Source organism: Propithecus coquereli, unplaced genomic scaffold (genome assembly GCF_000956105.1).
Source record: "Propithecus coquereli isolate 6110/MARCELLA unplaced genomic scaffold, Pcoq_1.0 Scaffold122, whole genome shotgun sequence".
Taxonomy (NCBI): Eukaryota; Metazoa; Chordata; class Mammalia; order Primates; family Indriidae; genus Propithecus; species Propithecus coquereli.
The window spans coordinates 3842056-3859303 of NW_012136303.1; the positions used below are offsets into that span (position 1 = coordinate 3842056).

At 40.8% G+C, this 17248-nt stretch overlaps 1 protein-coding gene across 2 annotated transcripts in view; it reads right to left on the reverse strand.

Annotated features, from left to right (window-relative positions):
* Positions 1-16464, reverse strand: part of ASXL1 (additional sex combs like transcriptional regulator 1) — a 72257-nt gene extending 55793 nt beyond the window's left edge. The window contains exons 1-4 of one of the 2 annotated variants that reach the window (XM_012637708.1): positions 15963-16464; positions 10254-10336; positions 9307-9309; positions 7909-8017 (exon numbers count right to left, since the gene is read on the reverse strand). In XM_012637708.1, coding sequence (XP_012493162.1) covers positions 7909-8017; positions 9307-9309; positions 10254-10336; positions 15963-16019 — 252 coding nt within the window. In that variant the 5' untranslated portion in view covers positions 16020-16464. The remainder of the gene's footprint in view (positions 1-7908; positions 8018-9306; positions 9310-10253; positions 10337-15962) is intronic. The other variant, XM_012637709.1, reaches the window with a different exon arrangement.
* Positions 16465-17248: the final 784 nt, after the last annotated feature.

Here is a 17248-nt window from a genome sequence, read left to right on the forward strand (position 1 = left end):
AGACTACAGAACACACTGTCTAAAAATATCCCTACCATTTTAAATGAAAGTAAAAATTCTTTTTTTCTTTTCAGTACTAAGGAAGAGACAGAAAAATTCTTTTCTAACAAGATGATCAAAGTTCAAAACTCCAAAAGAAGTAATATGGTATCTATAAAGTACATAAAATATTTAAACTGTTTCTAATGGTTCAGCTTCTTCCTTCAGCAATTAAGAAAACCCAGATTACAGCCATTGCCTGTGAAAGAAAGGTTTATTTCTAACATCAGCAGATTTTTTCACAGATTTATGTGAACTGCTCCAAAGAGGGCAAGAAAAAAGGAGTTCTTAAAAGTTAACTTGCTGGGCAGGAGAAAAAATAACCCAAAATATGCAAATTCTATAACAAAAACTGATATGAAAGTGAGGTGAAATACATGGAGAATTAGCTGGCTTAAGATTTTGGTAATACTATCTTTTACTTTTCATTCAGCCAATATTTATTAAGTACCTATTATGTACCAGATACAGGGATACAGTGACAACAAAGTCCATGCACTCACATTCTAGTGGGGGAAAAGCTAATGATAACCAAGTAACCAAACAATCACAGTAATCTGATATACTGATAGGAATATGAAACAAACAAAAGCCATAATAATGTTGCAGAATTAGATCAGTAGTAGGAGAAAGCTTCACTAAAAAGATACTGTTGAACTAAGAACCAAATGACAAGAAGAAACTGCAGAATTTTCCAGGCACAGAGACTAGCAAGTATAAGGGTCCTAAAGTATACACAAGTTTGGGGTGTTTGAGAACAGACTTAAGGCCAGAGTGGCTGAAGTATAATGAATGACCAAGTGGAAAGTGATAGGAGAGCAGATCAGAGAGGTAAGCAAGGGCCACACAGGAGAGTGATAGTGACATGATCTGATTTGCATTTTTAAAAAAGACAATCTTGCTGGACCGGTGGCTCACACCTATAATCCTAGCACTCTGGGAGGCCGAGCACGAGGATCACTTGAGCTCAGGAGTTTGAGACCAGCCTAAGAAAGAGCGACCCCGTCTCTACTAAAAATAGAAAAAATTAGCCGGGCATGGTGGTGTGCACCTGTAGTCCCACCTACTTGGGAGGCTGAGGCAGGAGGATTGCTTTAGCACAGGAGATGGAGGTTGCAGTGAGCCACAATGATACCACTGCACTCTAGCCAGGGTGACAGGGCAAGACTCTGTTGCCAAAAAAAAAAAAAAAAAAAAGAGCACTCTCTTTGCTATGTACCTATTAAAAATCAAAATGGGTTCTGATATTGCCTTTCAAATAATAAGCTTTATTATTGTATTGTATTTATTTATTTATTTATTTTAGTTTTTTTTTTATTTCATTGTATTTAAATCCAGGCTTACTCTGTTTGTTCTTTTCTTGGTATTTCATAGTAATATAGTTTTGTTTTGGTTTGGTTTTTTTCGAGAAAGAGTCTCGCTCTGTTGCCCAGGCTAGAGTGCCGTGGTGTCAGCCTAGCTCACACTGACCTTGAACTCCGGGACTCAAGCAATCTTCCTTGCCTCAGCCTCCTTAATAGCTGCATAGGCACCTGCCACAACACCCAGCTAATTTTTCTATTTTTAGTAGAGACAGGGTTTCACTCTCACTGGTCTCTAACTCCTAAACTCAAGCAATCCTCCTGCCTCAGCCTCCCAGAGTGCTAGGATTACAGGTGTGAGCCACTGTGCCAGGCTGGTAATATAGTTTTGAAATTGATGTTAAGTGTGGAGTTGTACACAAAAATTTTAATTCTGGTTATTTAAATAACAGTGTAAGAATATAATAATTATGTCCCTCTCTTCCTCCACTGCTTTTTCCTTTCTTTTATTTGCAAACTGTGGGCTGATTTTTTTGAGACACAGTCTCACTCTGTTGCCCAGGCTAGAATACAGTGGCGTCACCATAGCTCACTGCAACCTCAAACTCTCAGGCTCAAGCAACCCTCCTGCCTCAGCCTCGCAGGTAGCTGGGACTACAAGTGTGTCCCACCACACTCAGCTAATTTTATTTTTTGTAGAGATAGGATCTTGCTATGTTGCCCAGGTTGGTCTTAAACTCCTGGCCTCAAGCAATCCTCCTGCCTCAGCCTCCCAAAGTACTGCAATTACAGGCATGAGCCACCATGCACAGCCCATAAACTATGGATTTTAATGGTAGGATACCTCAAGTGTAGTCATCTCTTTCTTTTACCAAGATATTTTTTATACTTTTAAAATGGTCTATACATTAAAAAGATTCTACTGAGCTTCTTAATTAAAAAAAGACCCTGAAGGCTCAACTTTATATCACCACATTTGGTATAATAAAGTACAAACAGCCATAAGTGACATCTCTATTTGAGCACCATACAACAACAGAACTGAATAATGTTGAGATGACTGCAGTTATGCCTGACGGAGAGTGCTGAAATGATTATCCACCAACTCAATTTAAACTCACCAGTGACTCAACCAGCTTGTCACAAAACCACACTATTTCAACATGAAAGTCCTAAAAATGTAGAACACTACAAAGGAGTTTGCAGTAGTCTTATGTCAACAGGAAATCCCAACTGTAAAAAACAATATAAATCCTACCTCTAACCAGGCAATGATCAACAATAACAGATGACTTCAAGAATAGCTTAAGGAAAGCAATTTGAATCAAGAATTCAAAGCAAAGATACATACATTTCATCAATCCCGTCCATCCAAGGACTAGCTTTGAGTACTGATACATGCAACTATATATAAAGTGTCAAACATACAGGTTGAGCATCCCTAATCCAAAAATCCAAAAAGCTCCAAAATCATTTTTTTGCTAACATTACACCACAAATGGAAAATTCTACACTTGACTTCATGTGACAGGTCACTGTTAAAATGCAGTCAAAACTTTGTTTCATGCACAAAATTATTAAAAATATAGTGTGTGTATAAGTTATATATGAAACAAATTAACTGCATGTTTAAGACTTGGGTCCCATCCCCAAGATACCTCATTATATATGCAAAAAAATCCAAAATCCGTAACACTTCTAGTCCCCAGTATTTTGGATAAGGGATACCCAATGTGTACCATCACATTAACCAGAACAACTTTTATCAGAGAAGGAACCCTGTGGCATGCCCAGAAACACTCCAGCTTATCAGTAAATCTTTGGTAATTGCAGATAAGGAAAAAAATGCTACTATTTTCAGTAAGTAGCCAACTACCTGGATAAAATATAATTCTGACTTTGATCGCCCACCAGAAGAGATCTGCAAGCAGGGAACAAAAAAACTAACAAGCCATTCTGCACATAAGCTTTTCTTAATACACAAAGGAAAGCTTAGACAAAGAAAATGCCAAAGGATTTCAAAGATGTCACTACTACCTTCGAAAGCGAAAATGGGAAATACGAGTTAAATAATTGGTGTCTTCCTGTCCTTTGTTATAGGCAAGATGCTGACCAAACTAGCTCCTGGTAGACCACTATGCAAAACATCCCACCATTTCCATCTTCCACTACTGAATAGCTCTGGTCCGCAACTTGGAACAGTAGACATGACCTAGGCAGTAAAACATAAAGTACTCTGGAAATAACCAAGATTTCCACATTTTTATTAGTCCTTTAAAATGTACTTAATTCTAAACAACAACTGGCCTGGACTGTTCAAAAATATCAATACCATGAAAAACAAAAGCAAGGGAACTACATTAAAGAAACACGACAACAAAATGTAATGCATAATTCTTGACTGGATGCAAGATTTTAAAAAATAAGCCACAAAGAAATTTTGGAACTAAAGAAAAATTTGAACATGTACTATACATTATATACTATTGTATCAATGTTAAGTCTCTTGAGATAATGGTATTGTGGTTATGTAGGAAAATGTCCTTGTTCTTAAAACATACATTGTAAATATTTAGAGGTAAAGTGCCATGTCTGTACTCAACTGTCTGAAAAAAATGCATACATATGTAGAGAAAAATAAAGCAAATGTGAAAAACCTGTAACAATTAGTAAATCTAAGCGAATGCAGATGGGTGTTCACTATGTGCTATGGTTTGAATATATGTCCCCCCTCCAAAACTCAACCCCCAATATGGTGGTATTGAGAGGGGAGGCCTTAAGAAGTCAAGTGATAAGGAATCTGCCTTCATGAACAGATTCCCATTCATGAATTAGTGGGCTAATGGATTAATGCATTATCATGGGAGGGGAACTGATGGCTTTATAAGAGGAAGTAGAGACTTGAGTTAGCACGTTAGTATGCTCTGCCCCCTCACCATCTGATGCCCAGAGCTGCCTCAGGACTCTACAGAGAATCCCCATCAGCAAGAAGGCCCTCACCAGATACATCCCCCAACTTTGGACTTCCCAGCCTTCATAACTGTAAATTCCTTTTCTTTAAAATTACCCACTTTCAGGCATTCTGTTATAAGCAACTGAAAACAGACTAAGAAACTATGGTACTCCAATTTTTCTATAGGTTTGAAATTTTTCAAAATAAAAAAATGGAGGATAAAAAAGGAAAAAAAAATGTAGTTAACAGCATCTTGGAATCAGGTGTTTTACTGGCAGACCTAAGTTCTCAGGTGATTGAGATGGTAATCAGTTGGTTCAGATTTTTGGTATCCTTCCTCATCCATTCCTGAATAAAAATAAAGTAAATGCCTGTACAACTTCTGGGAGAGAGCATGGTGTCAATGAGGCATTTAACAAAAGACTAATAAATTACCAAATATTCATAACCTGGAATCTAGAATCTTACAATAGCTTTTTATTTTTTATTTTTTTGAGACAGAGCCTCAATCTGTGGCCCCAGGTAGAATACAGTGGCATCATCATAGCTCACAGCAATCTCAAATTCCTAGGCTCAAGCGATCCTCCTTCCTCAGCTGCCCCAGTAGCTGGGACTACAGGCACACGCTGTAACACCCAGCTAATTTTTCTATTTTTAGTAGAGATGGGCTCTCGCTCTTGCTCAGGCTGGTCTCCAACTCCTGACCTCAAGCAACCCTCTTGCCTCGGCCTCCCAGAGTGCTAGGATTACAGGCGTGAGCTACCACGCCTGGCCAAGACTCCTTACGATAGTCTTAAAAAGAATAAGCTTTGTCTATATATACTGTCATGGCAAGTGGTTCAAAATGTATTAACTGGGCCGGGTGCGGTGGCTCACACCTATAATCCTAGCACTCCGGGAGGCCGAGGCAGGAGGATCACCTGAGGTCAGGAGTTTGAGATCAGCCTGAGCAAGAGCGAGATCCCCGTCTCTACTAAAAATAGGAAAAAAATTAGCCAAGCAACTAAAAATAGAAAAAATTAGCTGGGCATGGTGGCGCACATCTGTAGTCCTAGCTACTCCGGAGGCTGAGGCACGAGGATCTCTTGAGCCTAGGAGTTTGAGGTTGCTGTGGGCTAGGCTGATGCCATGGCACTGTAGCCCAGGCAACAGAGTGAGACTCTGTCTCAAAAAAAAATATATTAACTGAATGAAACAAATAACAAATGTAATAAGGAAAGTATGATGCAATTTTTTCAAATATTTATGTAAATTATTTAGGTTGCAGGAAGAATTTTACAAGTTACTTTCACTTTCTCTGTTGCATTTGCATATATTGCTTTTATAATAGGTCAAAAACATCAAAAGACACACATAATTAACCAAGCTAAAATTCTACCAAAGCCACAGCATCCTTCACTTTGGTTCTGAGATATGCACTAGATGCCAGCCAGAGGCATATCTAGGGATACTTTCATCAAAATTATGAACAGTATTTGTCATCAAACGTCAAACGATTAATGAAGTTCTAAAATGCAGCCATTATTCACTAAATTCATTCATTAAAAATACCATTTGTTAGTGGTGGGTTTTTTTTTTGTTTGTTTTTTTTTTAACAAAGTCAAAGTCCCAATCTGTCGCCCAAGCTGGAGTACAATGGCACAATCATAGATCACTGCATCCTCAAACTTCTGGGCTCAATCAATTTTCCCATCTCAGCCTCCCAAGTAGCTGGGACTGCAAGGACACAGCCACCATACCCGGCTTAAACATACATTTATTGAAGGCAACTTTGTACCTAGTACTGTGGATAAGATATAGGATACCGTGGATAAGATATAAGATACCGTGCATAAGAGTAAGATAGATTGTGCCCTCAAGGAGTTTACATTCTAACTGGAAGAACCACACAAGCAAACCATTAACCCAAAAAGAACACAATAAATGTCACAGCGGTGATGCTTTCAGATGCACAAGGCTAATGAATAAGATGCTATGAAGAATAAGCAACATAAAGTCAAAGGCAGATGAGATGATGTGCTAAGCACATATTCAATCAGTGCATCTCAGACACAGGGTGCAGACTAATATAACATTCCCGAGCACACAGCAGGTTCATACAATAATATTTACTCAATGATATATTAAAATTAAGATGAAGAAATGTAATTCTGTTCAAACATTTATTAACTGTTTGCCAAGAATTCAGCCCAAAGCCAAATTACAAAGACAAAACTCAGTTCCTACCCTCAAGGTACTCATAGACACAAGTAATTCTCTTTCCTCTTTAAAACAGAAATATGCCATTAACAGGCATATTTGTTATATATAGCATGTATAACTATATATAATTACATATAATTACAATATATATAATATACAATACATATAAAATAATAGAAAAGTGTCAGTAACAGGCAATTAAGGACGAAGAACCTAAGAATAACATAAAGGCTACCATTTATCAAGGACTGACTCAATGTCGAGGATGCATACACCACCATAAAAAGAGGGCTTAAATCCATCCTAGATTACAAAGCTAGGTTATGAAGTCAGGGGCTCTCCCAAGGCTGAATTACAAGAAAAGCATGCAAAACCAGAAGAAAAACAAAAAGTCCAAACTATTAAAAGACTAAGTTTCATGACTTCAGGTTATATAGTTGGTATTTGTTCAGGTTTTTAATTAAATTTGAATTAATACAGTCTATCAAGAAAAAAATTAAAAGGAAAATGTTTGTATAATGGCTACTGCAATTTATAAACACATTATAGAAGAATACAAGGGTCAGCATCAAATTTTCAGTTTCTCCAGAGTCAGCAAGTCATCTTATGTCTAAATCAGGGGTCAGCAAAATATAGACCCAAGTCAAATCTAGCCTGCTGCCTGTTTTCATAAATAAAACAAACACTTATTTATAAATAAGCTTTTTTTATTGGAACACAGCCATGCTCATTCATTTGCGTATGGTCTACGGCTACTTTCCTGCTACAATGACAGAGCTGGAGTGGTTATGAAACAAACAGTATGGTCCATAAAACCTAAAATATTTATTTTCTGGACTTTTATAGAAAAAGTTTGCAGACCTCTGGTCTAAATAATTGCCACATATATCACAAATGGTAAGAAAATAATTAGTCTGTTAATTTCACCCTTTTAAGCTTTATTATGAACTCTACCTGATTTAGGTTCTCTTCTTTTGTAATTAGTGTCACTTAGTAAGTGCTAATGAGTTTTTGAATTTCCACAAATATGTTCACATTTCTGTTATTTTCCATAGAGTAGGTCTTACTTTAGCTGCCTCGTAATCTATCCTTCACATCATTATTACAACAAAATCCTAATTAAGGCACATTTGCAATCATCCCCACGCATACTTACCCTTCAATTTTGTACAACCTACAAAGATATAGACAAGCAAAGCTGAACAAAGACAAGAAATGCTATGACTAAACAATTCTTAATATCCTGTTCACACTAGAACATCTCAAAGTGCCATTTAGGACCAACAGCATCAGTGTCACCCGACTGCTTAATAGAAATGCAAATTCATGGGCCCCATTCCAGACCTACCAGGTGATTCTAATGCACACTAAAACTTTGAGAATTACTGCACGAAAATAGTTTATATTACTTACCTTGAGTGTGAAAAGGCTGATTCGGCCAGGCAGTTTATAAAACAGCCCCTCTCCTCCTCTTGAATTGGAATGTAGCATGGCATTGAGGCACGCAAGAGGGGATGTTCCACTATAAAACACAAAAGGATGGATGAGGATCATACAAATCCATTTGCCTACTTACTCAAAGACCTAATCCCTCTAACTCATTCTCAAATTGAGAAGTAGAGCAAGAAATATAGAAGAAAAGATCTCATGACAACAATATCACTGTGAAAGTAATAAAAGAATAACCAAATGAAATTCATAAATCACACTCAGAGAGCTCTGGGATAAGAGATGTTATGTGATACCCAAAAGCCGTATCTAACACTTTTTTTAGTGCTTTTTGAGAATATGAATGACACTGCCCCAAAATTTAGAAAAAACACATAATGATGTTATGTTATATTTTAACAAAAATTTTTAAAATTTTCATAAAATTTTACTATTACAAACAAAATTGAGAGCTTCCTAGCCTCTACATTTCAACCTACATATCATGCTCAGAAACTGCCATACATCATTACCATCACAAAGACCACATCATCAACTGTGCTGTTCAGATAAAATAAGCAATCCTTTTTTGCAGCTAAGTATATTCTGATAAGCACGCAAAAGGAATAATACTTCATTTGCTTTTTTCTGTTGTGTCTGGGGGGATGAGTTTTATTCTATAATACATCTACCCCAGAACAATCATTTAAATCTGAATGCAAAATGTAAGTTAAGTAAATTTAGTATCCAGTAATGCTTAAACAGTAAACTAAAAAGATGGCATATTAAGCTGTTTCATGGTCCCTGTCACAAGAGTAGGGTACAAAACAGTGACCATTCAGTGAGATAGAGGCTACCTACTGAATCTAAAATAGAAAAGCTGCCAAAAATATAGACAAATGCCTATTTTTATTAACTAGGTTTGGCACTAGCATGTTAGTGCCAAGACTCACCTGTGCATCTTCTCTTAAAAATATAAACACCTTAACTAAAGCCTACTGGCATTTTTCAGAACTAAAGGCCCTAATTTATTCAGTGTTAAAAATAAATTCTGAGTCTAAAAAAGCCATTAAAAAAACTATTACTTATTTTGCTTTGGAAGACACTGGATGCTAAAAAATTTTTCACCAAGAACCAATCTCTAAAAGAAACTTTGTGCAGAATCTGGAGTATCAAGTGGGTGTGCCAGCATCTTTGCTACAAGGGGGAATGGCATGCTGGCAAAGTCCTTCTGTAACTCCTACACACTACACCTCTGTCTACAAATTATAGAGCTGCTAACTCATCACAAGCCATCATGACTGCTTCATAATTCCTGTAAGAGCAAGAAGGAGAAGCAAGTTAAAGTTCTTAATTCCATCTGTCCCAAAGGGACTAATTTACCTTCTATACGGATAGTGGTCCAACAGCAGTGCAGACAGCAGCATGATGGGAAATAGCCCATAAAAACAAAAATAAGCACAATTATAAGACTACACAGGGCACAAGTACAAGTCAAATAAATGTGATCTAGACAATCCTAATCTTCCCTCCCCACAAAATATCACTTTGAGACTGTTTAAACTGACAACTGGAAAATGAGGACCTTTTGACCCTAAAAGGTCAATTAAAGCACCTAAAGCTTGACCAGCAACAATATATGTTATTTGTTCTGTGTTCCAGAAAAGAATTTTGTGCTCTCCTCCTTCATTTAAAAAAAAAAAAAAAAAAAAGTTTGCGTTAAGGGTAAGAAGAGAGAAAGATTAAGGACAGTCACTAGTTTTTCATGCCTGCAATTCCTTTTGTGTTTCTAACTTGTTGCTCCTCTAGGAAAACTACATTAAAAGAAAATCAAGGTCATCTCAAAATTCAGTATATTCATATCATAAACGGCTAGAATCAGTAGGAGGGGAAAAAAGCCAGTGGGTTTTATGCTGAGACCACCTCTCTTTGATCCTAAAAGGACTTCAGAGGTACGACATAGAGAAAAGGGTAATTATAGGCACAACAGAGCCTATCAGGGTCTGCCCCTTCTCTACTACTGAAACTTGCAAAATAGTACAACAGAATATGTGCCCTGACTCTTTACACAAAAACAAGCTCTATGACAAGATTTAAGGGAGAGCAAAGATAGGGAAAGCCACTGTACCTCTGATGAAAACAAATGGATGTTCACCCACTCCCACCCTCCACTCGGAGGACACACAACCCGGGAGGTGGATAGTTCGACCTAACCACCAGACACACAGCACAGATATAGACATAGGTGCACGTACTCGTATCACTACACAACTATGGAAAGACACATGTCCTATGAAACCCTCACGTTTAGCAATAAGAGCAATACAAACCTCATTTCCTTTAGTCCTTCTGCCTCTATGACCTGTAGAATCTGTTTTGGTGTCATTGGAGCATCCGAGTAGTTTTCTAATACCTGAAGAAATATAAATGTCCTGATTTCAGTGTGTAATTTCCATGTATATCCATTAATCTGTATTATGGGCTACAGTTCTGCTATGAGGTACTAGTGACAATTTAGTTTTTCCACAGTTAAAATTACTTCAGAAACCAAATTACATATATTTCCAGTTACTGAAAGTTACTGCAATTAGCTGAAATGTTCTAATTCACAATTCTAAGAACACACATCTTGGCAAACATGTTACGGTACGTGAGACCTTAGTAACGCTGGTTACTGCTTAACTTGATGCTGTTACTATGGCTAAACTACAGAATATATAGTGCTGCACAATAAATTTTAACACGGAAATGTGTTCAAATTTTATTTCCTAAGGAAGTATCATTAGTACTCATTTTTAAATGGTGCTTTTTGCCATTGTGTTGTGAAATTCTGGTGTTAACTGCCACAGTACATTTTGCCATTTGGCAACATTATGCTATGATTCTGTGTGACTGGTGCAAGCAAACAACGAGAGGTGGAATGTCCTGTTTATGTTAGCATCACCTATAACTAAGTCATGACAATACTTTCTTAGTGCACAAGTGGATTCTCACTTTAAGAAGTTGAATTGTTTTAGAAATGTGAGTCTTCTAAGGGAAGAAAAATACCATCATTATCTTTGTACTTTCTCTACCTGTGCAACCAACTGAGGTTACTCCAAATCAAACTAACATCTTACAGTCCATTTAACCACTAACTGTAACAACCAAGTACCGTCATCACAAAACGTAAAGCAAGAAGTCTGACAGGACTACTACTGAAGTTACTCCCTATGCTAGAAGATAAGCCCTTAGCACTAAAGAAAGCCAAGGTTTGGAGAAGTAGGTGCTAAAATAAAACCTCTATTTCCCATGGTCTCATCCTCAGCCTCTCCCTTTTCAATTTTTACATTATCCTTGGGTAACACTGTCATCTTTCACAGTTTCAACTACTACCTAAATTCTGGTAACTCCCAAATCTCTACCTTTAGCTCTGACTTCTCTCCAAACTTCAGATTCAAATATTCAGTTCTGTGCTGCACACACTACCCGCTTGATGGTCTACTCTAATTCAGCTCCACTCTAATTCATTTAATCAGTAACTCTAAGTCATCTCTTCTCCAGATTCCCTTCTTCCTATATTCCCTACCTTGGTTAGCAGCCTGTCTGGTCACCTAATTCAGAAACGCAGGCATCATCCTTCTCTATCATCTGTCCCTCGAGCCAAAGTCAGTCTCTTACCAGACCCCAACAAAACTGCCTCTTCATTAATATCCCTTCATCTAGTCCTGCTCTCCTCAAATCCACTCGTACTGTTGTCATCTTTCATTCAACAAACATGTAGAATACCTACTTTGTGCCAGACATGATTCTAGGGATTCACAGTAAACAAAACCACATCCCCACTCCCACAGAACTTACATACCATAGCCTGGGGGTTTCAGGATGGTTCAAGCACATTACATTTATTGTGCAGTCAAACCTCTCTGCTAATGATAATCTGTATTTGCAGCAGCTCCCCAGCACTAGCATCACCACCTCGGCTCCACCTCAGATCCTCAGGCACTGGATTCTCATCATGAACATACGACCTAGATCCTTCGCATGCTCAGTTTGTAGCAGGGTTAGCGCTCCTAGGAGAATCTAATGTCCATTGCTGATCTGATAGGAGGTGGAGTTTATGAGGTGATCTAAGTGATGGGGAGCACCCGTAAATACAGATGAAGCTTCATTCACTCACTTGCGGCCACTCACTTCTTGCTGTGCCGCCCAGTTCCTAACAGGCCAGAGTCTGGTACTGGTCAGTGGCCCAGGGGTTGGAGGCCACAGGCCTACAGTGCCTGGCACAGAGTAGGTGCTCACTGGCATGGCATACAAGGCCCTCACAATCTGGTCTCTGTCTCTCTACCTGATTTCCACACTGACACTCCACAAACTTTATGTTCCAGTAACTACTCATAGTTCTATCCAATTCCCACACTTTGCAAATACACATATACTTTCCCTCACACACACACACTCTCTTCTATTAATTCATTTCACCAGCTCCTGCTTATGCCCTCTGTGATGGGCCTAACTTCTACTTAACCTTCAAGATTCAGCTCAGAAAGTACATTCCTCCAGAAAGCCTTCCCTGATCTCCACCAAATAGAGTTAAGGGTCTCTTCTCCATGTTCCCATTGTTTCAATGACACATACATTAAAAAAAAGTTACCTTCCAAACCAGGACGCTTGAAAGTGAAAGGAGGAACTATTAGTGATTATGCCTGGACAAAAGGCAGGAACTAGGATATCTGTTTAAGAATTTACACATCTATGATAACATTTATCATGCCTGTAGTAAAATTCTGTTTATGTGTCTGGACCTTCTCCATCCCCAGACAAGGGGCAAATCTTAATCCATCTTTGTATTCTGCGAACCTAAGCACCAAGATAGGAAGCATTGACTTGAACAGACTTACAATAAACCCTGGTACAAGTTACTAATGTTCACTGCCACAGATATCATTTCTCTGATACTAATTAAGTGTGGGCTGAGCTAGTGAATTTTTGTAGGATAATTTTTTTAAAGAAGCATGACTAAAAAATTATCTACCAATTATTTACACAACAGTCAGGAACAGCCTGAAAATTTAAGACAGAGGAAACTAAATCTCTAAAGGGAAGTTACATCAAATGATACACAATATTCACTTTTATAAAAACTGTGTATGCCTCCAGCTTTTAGTAGAAGAACAATTCAGCAGTGTTCTATTCCTAGTCTGTCTTTTTTTAAAAAAGAAAGAAAAAAGTATCTTCTACTTCAAAGGCAAAAAAATGTTTGATGTTAAGAATGGTCAGTCACGAATCAAAGCAAAAGATAAAGCATGCAATGAAGAGTTTCTCAAAGCCAGGGAGAATCCATTTAAGGGTACTCAATTTAAAGGGAAATCCCCTTGGCTACTCTCCCAAACAAATTGTTCATAACAAGCAGAAGGATTTATACACACCCAACCACCTAAAGTCTACTTTTACGTCCAGAAAAGGCAATACTACAAAATGTTTGAAAAGAAGAGTTATCTATTTCTCAACAACACAATTAACAGCTGCAAAAATCAATCTCCCGGGGTACTCTACTCTACTGAAATTCTCCAGAAGTCTCTTTTCTCTAGAAAAACAATTTTTAAAAGGGTTCCCAGGATCACTCTACTCACCAATCTGAGGGTGGGAGCAATCTGAAGTGCCCCCAAGCAAGTGAATACGATTGCAATTGCAAGCACTCTAAATTCACCTGTCCAAAGAGATTACTAAGTGTACAGGTGACCTAATTAACTGCACTACCATTACAACTCACTCCTAGTCAAGTTTCTCTCTGTCCAGTATGGGCTCTCATGAACTCTCCAGCACTCAGCGCTACAATTTTATTTTAAACAGAAAGAGGACTTTTCCCCTTCACCTACCAACCAGTCCCATCCAAAGGGATGGAAAATTCTAAAACAAAAAACACATAAAAGATACTCAAAATTACACACCACACTCTCATGAGTCCTCTTTTACATGTAGAACTGCACCACAAAATAATTCCTAATCACATTACTATTTTTCATGAGGAGCCACAGAAGAAAAAGAAGAGAAATAACTTCCTTTGATAATCTGGCTTGAAGTTGAGCCAATGATAAAAACAGAAATAGCAAGCTCAATATTGGAGTTCAGACCACAGTAAATTCAAGAACCTAAAGAGGCTTAACATAACACTAGACCCCAAATTGCTAGTCTTTCAACTAGTAAAAGCCAACAGAGCTTTGAGACAAATACACTTCACAATTCTGTCAAGACATAAATAACCAGGATTTAAAGGTACTTTCACCTACCTTTAACAAGTAAAACTCTGGCAAGCAAATTTCCTTTGGGTGCCCAGAGTCATTAACACCTGCATAACAGAAACTCGGAGAAGAATTTCAATGAACACATAAGACTCAACCTCCAGGAGAAAGACAGTGCATCCTCTTGGCTCTCTCCGACTCCACTTCAGGCCTAAATTTATTTGCAGGTGAAGCAACAATTAGAGAAATCCTGAAATTTCCAAGAGATCCTGAAAACTAACCAAAGTTTCCACTTTTGATTGAATCAGAAAAAAAAAAAATATTCAGGGACTGGAAATCTTGAGATTTCACATGCCAAACCAAAATAAATAAACTGAAGCACAAAACTTCAGCATACGAAAAACAGCTATTTCTGTTTCCTGGGCAACAAATGCCTAGAGAAGAGGATCCGGAACACCAGCAAAAATTCTGTAGCCCAAACAGCTTGAGTTCTTATAAATCAGTAACTGGGTTTCAGAGACTCCAAGAAAGAAAAAGGTGTACTAAGGTGTACTTCAGGTTTGTAACAACCCCCAACACATAGTCATCTTTTTTTGAACAACGTCTTTGAGGCAGAAAACTCACTTCGCAGTAAGAGGGAAAATTAAAAGGTTGAGCTTCATTCATCTTAAAAGTGAATTATAGCAATTACATATATAACTACAGGGTGTCAAGAGACCCTTATGCTATGTGTACTACAACCTCAATGTATGACAGTTTTGAAGAAGTGACATCTCTGGGAAAAGTATAACCTGTTACTGTTGTCATCAGCAAATTTTATAAGAACAGGCCTCAAAGTGTCTTAGCTATGTGGGTGCAAACCCGAAAGGAAGATATTTCACTTACAAATCCTCTGATGCTTCGAACAGAAAATTCACATTCTCCCTCACCAGTCAGCTTCAAACACTCAAATTACTCTCTCCTTCGCTAAATCCTCAGTGAGCAGTATCTTCAAACAGAGACACTTTGTCTTTGTCCAACATACATTCTTTGCAAAGTGTTTTCAGTTCTCTGCAAAGTGCCTATCTCCAGCCCAGCTTATGAAGTAAAACACCCTAGTCAGCGTTTCTCAAAGTGTGGTCCGTGGGCCACCTGCATTAGAATCACCGGGGAAGCTGGTTAAAATGAAGATTCTCAGGCTCTATTCCAGAATCTCAGACTCAGTAGAGCTTAAGACAGACCCTAGGAGGAGCAGTTCTAACAACCTCCCAGGTGTCTCCCACAGGACACTAAAGTTTGAAAACCACTGCGGAGGGTTCAAGCTGGGAGTAATCACTTGCTTCCCTCCACACACATGGCTTAGATTGGGAAAGCTCAAAATGTCACTGGCGTCCTTGAAATTGGGGTCGCTTTTCCACCCCCGGAGTCAAACGCACCACCCCATTACCCACCAGGAAGCGAAGGAGGAGCTTCCGACCCTTCCCGGAAATCTAACTCCCCCGGGTGAATAAACGAAGCTTCCCCAGACCCCCAGACGCTGCCAAATAGTGGGGGAGGGGAAGCTGGGGCCCCGCCGCCCAGAGGGGGAGGAGCCGGCCTGCCAGCTCGCCCCTCCGCAGGAATTTGGCCGGGGGGGAGGGGGGTGCAGAAAAAGGCGCCACATCCCTCGCCGGCGGGGCACCTCACCCCACCCAACGCCTCGTAGGGTTGTCCCGTTCTTAGAGGAAGGGTGGCCCCGCCCCCTCCGGCGGCGGGCAGGGCTTTGCCCCTCCCCCTCCCGGTAGGGGGGTGCGCGGTGAGCCCACCCCCCACTGAGCCCCCCTCTGCGGCCCGCCTCACCAGGCGCGCGGCCTCGGCCCACGTGCGCTCCTTCTTCCTCTTCTGTTTGTCCTTCATCCTCCTCCTCCCCGGCGGCGGCTGCGGCTCCACGCGGGACCTCCGGGCGGGGCGGGTTGGGGCGGCGGCGCGGGGCTGGGGCGGCGGCGGCGGCAAGGGGTGCGTGGCGGCGGTGCGCGAGGACTCGGGTGCGGCCGGGGAGAAGGGGCGGGCGCGCGGGGACCGGCTGGCGCGAGACCCGGCGCGAGGGCGACGGTGGGGGAGGGGCGGCAGCAGTTCCACGCGCCCGCGCTGCGTCAGTCGCCCACGGCGGCGGCGACGGCGGCAGCCCCGCGATCGCTAAGGAATGCGACGGCTCCGCATAACCACGGGGTCAGAGGTCACAGCTCCGGCCTCCGCTTTCCCGCTCTGCTGAGGGACGGCGACAGGACTGGCGGCGGGGCGGGAGGGCGAGGCGCGGCTTTCCCTTCGGCGCCCGGGTGAGTGCGTGTCTGCCGTGGGTGTGTGTGAGTGTGTGTGAAGAGTGAGGAGGGGGAGTGTGGGTTTTTTTTTTTTTTTGAACAAAAACAAACCGAAAGGGTGACTGGGAATCGTAGTCCCAGCTGCCTCTCCGGCCTCCCCCGCTCCGGAAGAATATGGCTGCGTGAAGCGCTTGGACCACACTTCCCGGCGTGCCCCGCGGCCAGGTTTTCCGCCCTCCTTTTCCCGTCCTCCGCCTCGCGCAGCGATCGGTTCAGAAGGGGGACGGATAGTCGTTCGGGGAAGGGACTGGGTGGAGTCTCGCGAGGTGCGGGAACTGGCTGGGGACCTGAGGGATTCTGGGAGGCGATGCTGGGAAGGGGCGGTGGCTGGGCTCCCCGGCCACAGTTAACCCCTTCGGCGCTTCTTGCCTTGGCACCACTGGGCCGTTGAGGGTGGGGATCGAGACTGCCAGCTCCCCCTTTGCGTGTCTGCTTGCTTAAGTAGTTCTTACCTACACTTCTCGTAGGTGACGAGAGGCAGGACTTTCCCTTTTGGTCCGCCCTAGATGACTCACTGCCGCATAATAATGAGACAAAAAGACACTCATACCGATAAAACGGTTATTCCACGATTGATGGACTTAGACGGTTCCCCGTTTCCTCCTCTACTTTCATGCTGCTATGTATTTGCAAAGCCTGCGCCTACAGCCTAGAGCGTTCTTACCAGTTAGTGAACTTGGTGATATCATGATGGGTAATGTAAAGAACTTGGACTTTGGGGCTATACCGACCAGAATGCACCAGTGTGTGTCTTTAGAGACAGTTCCC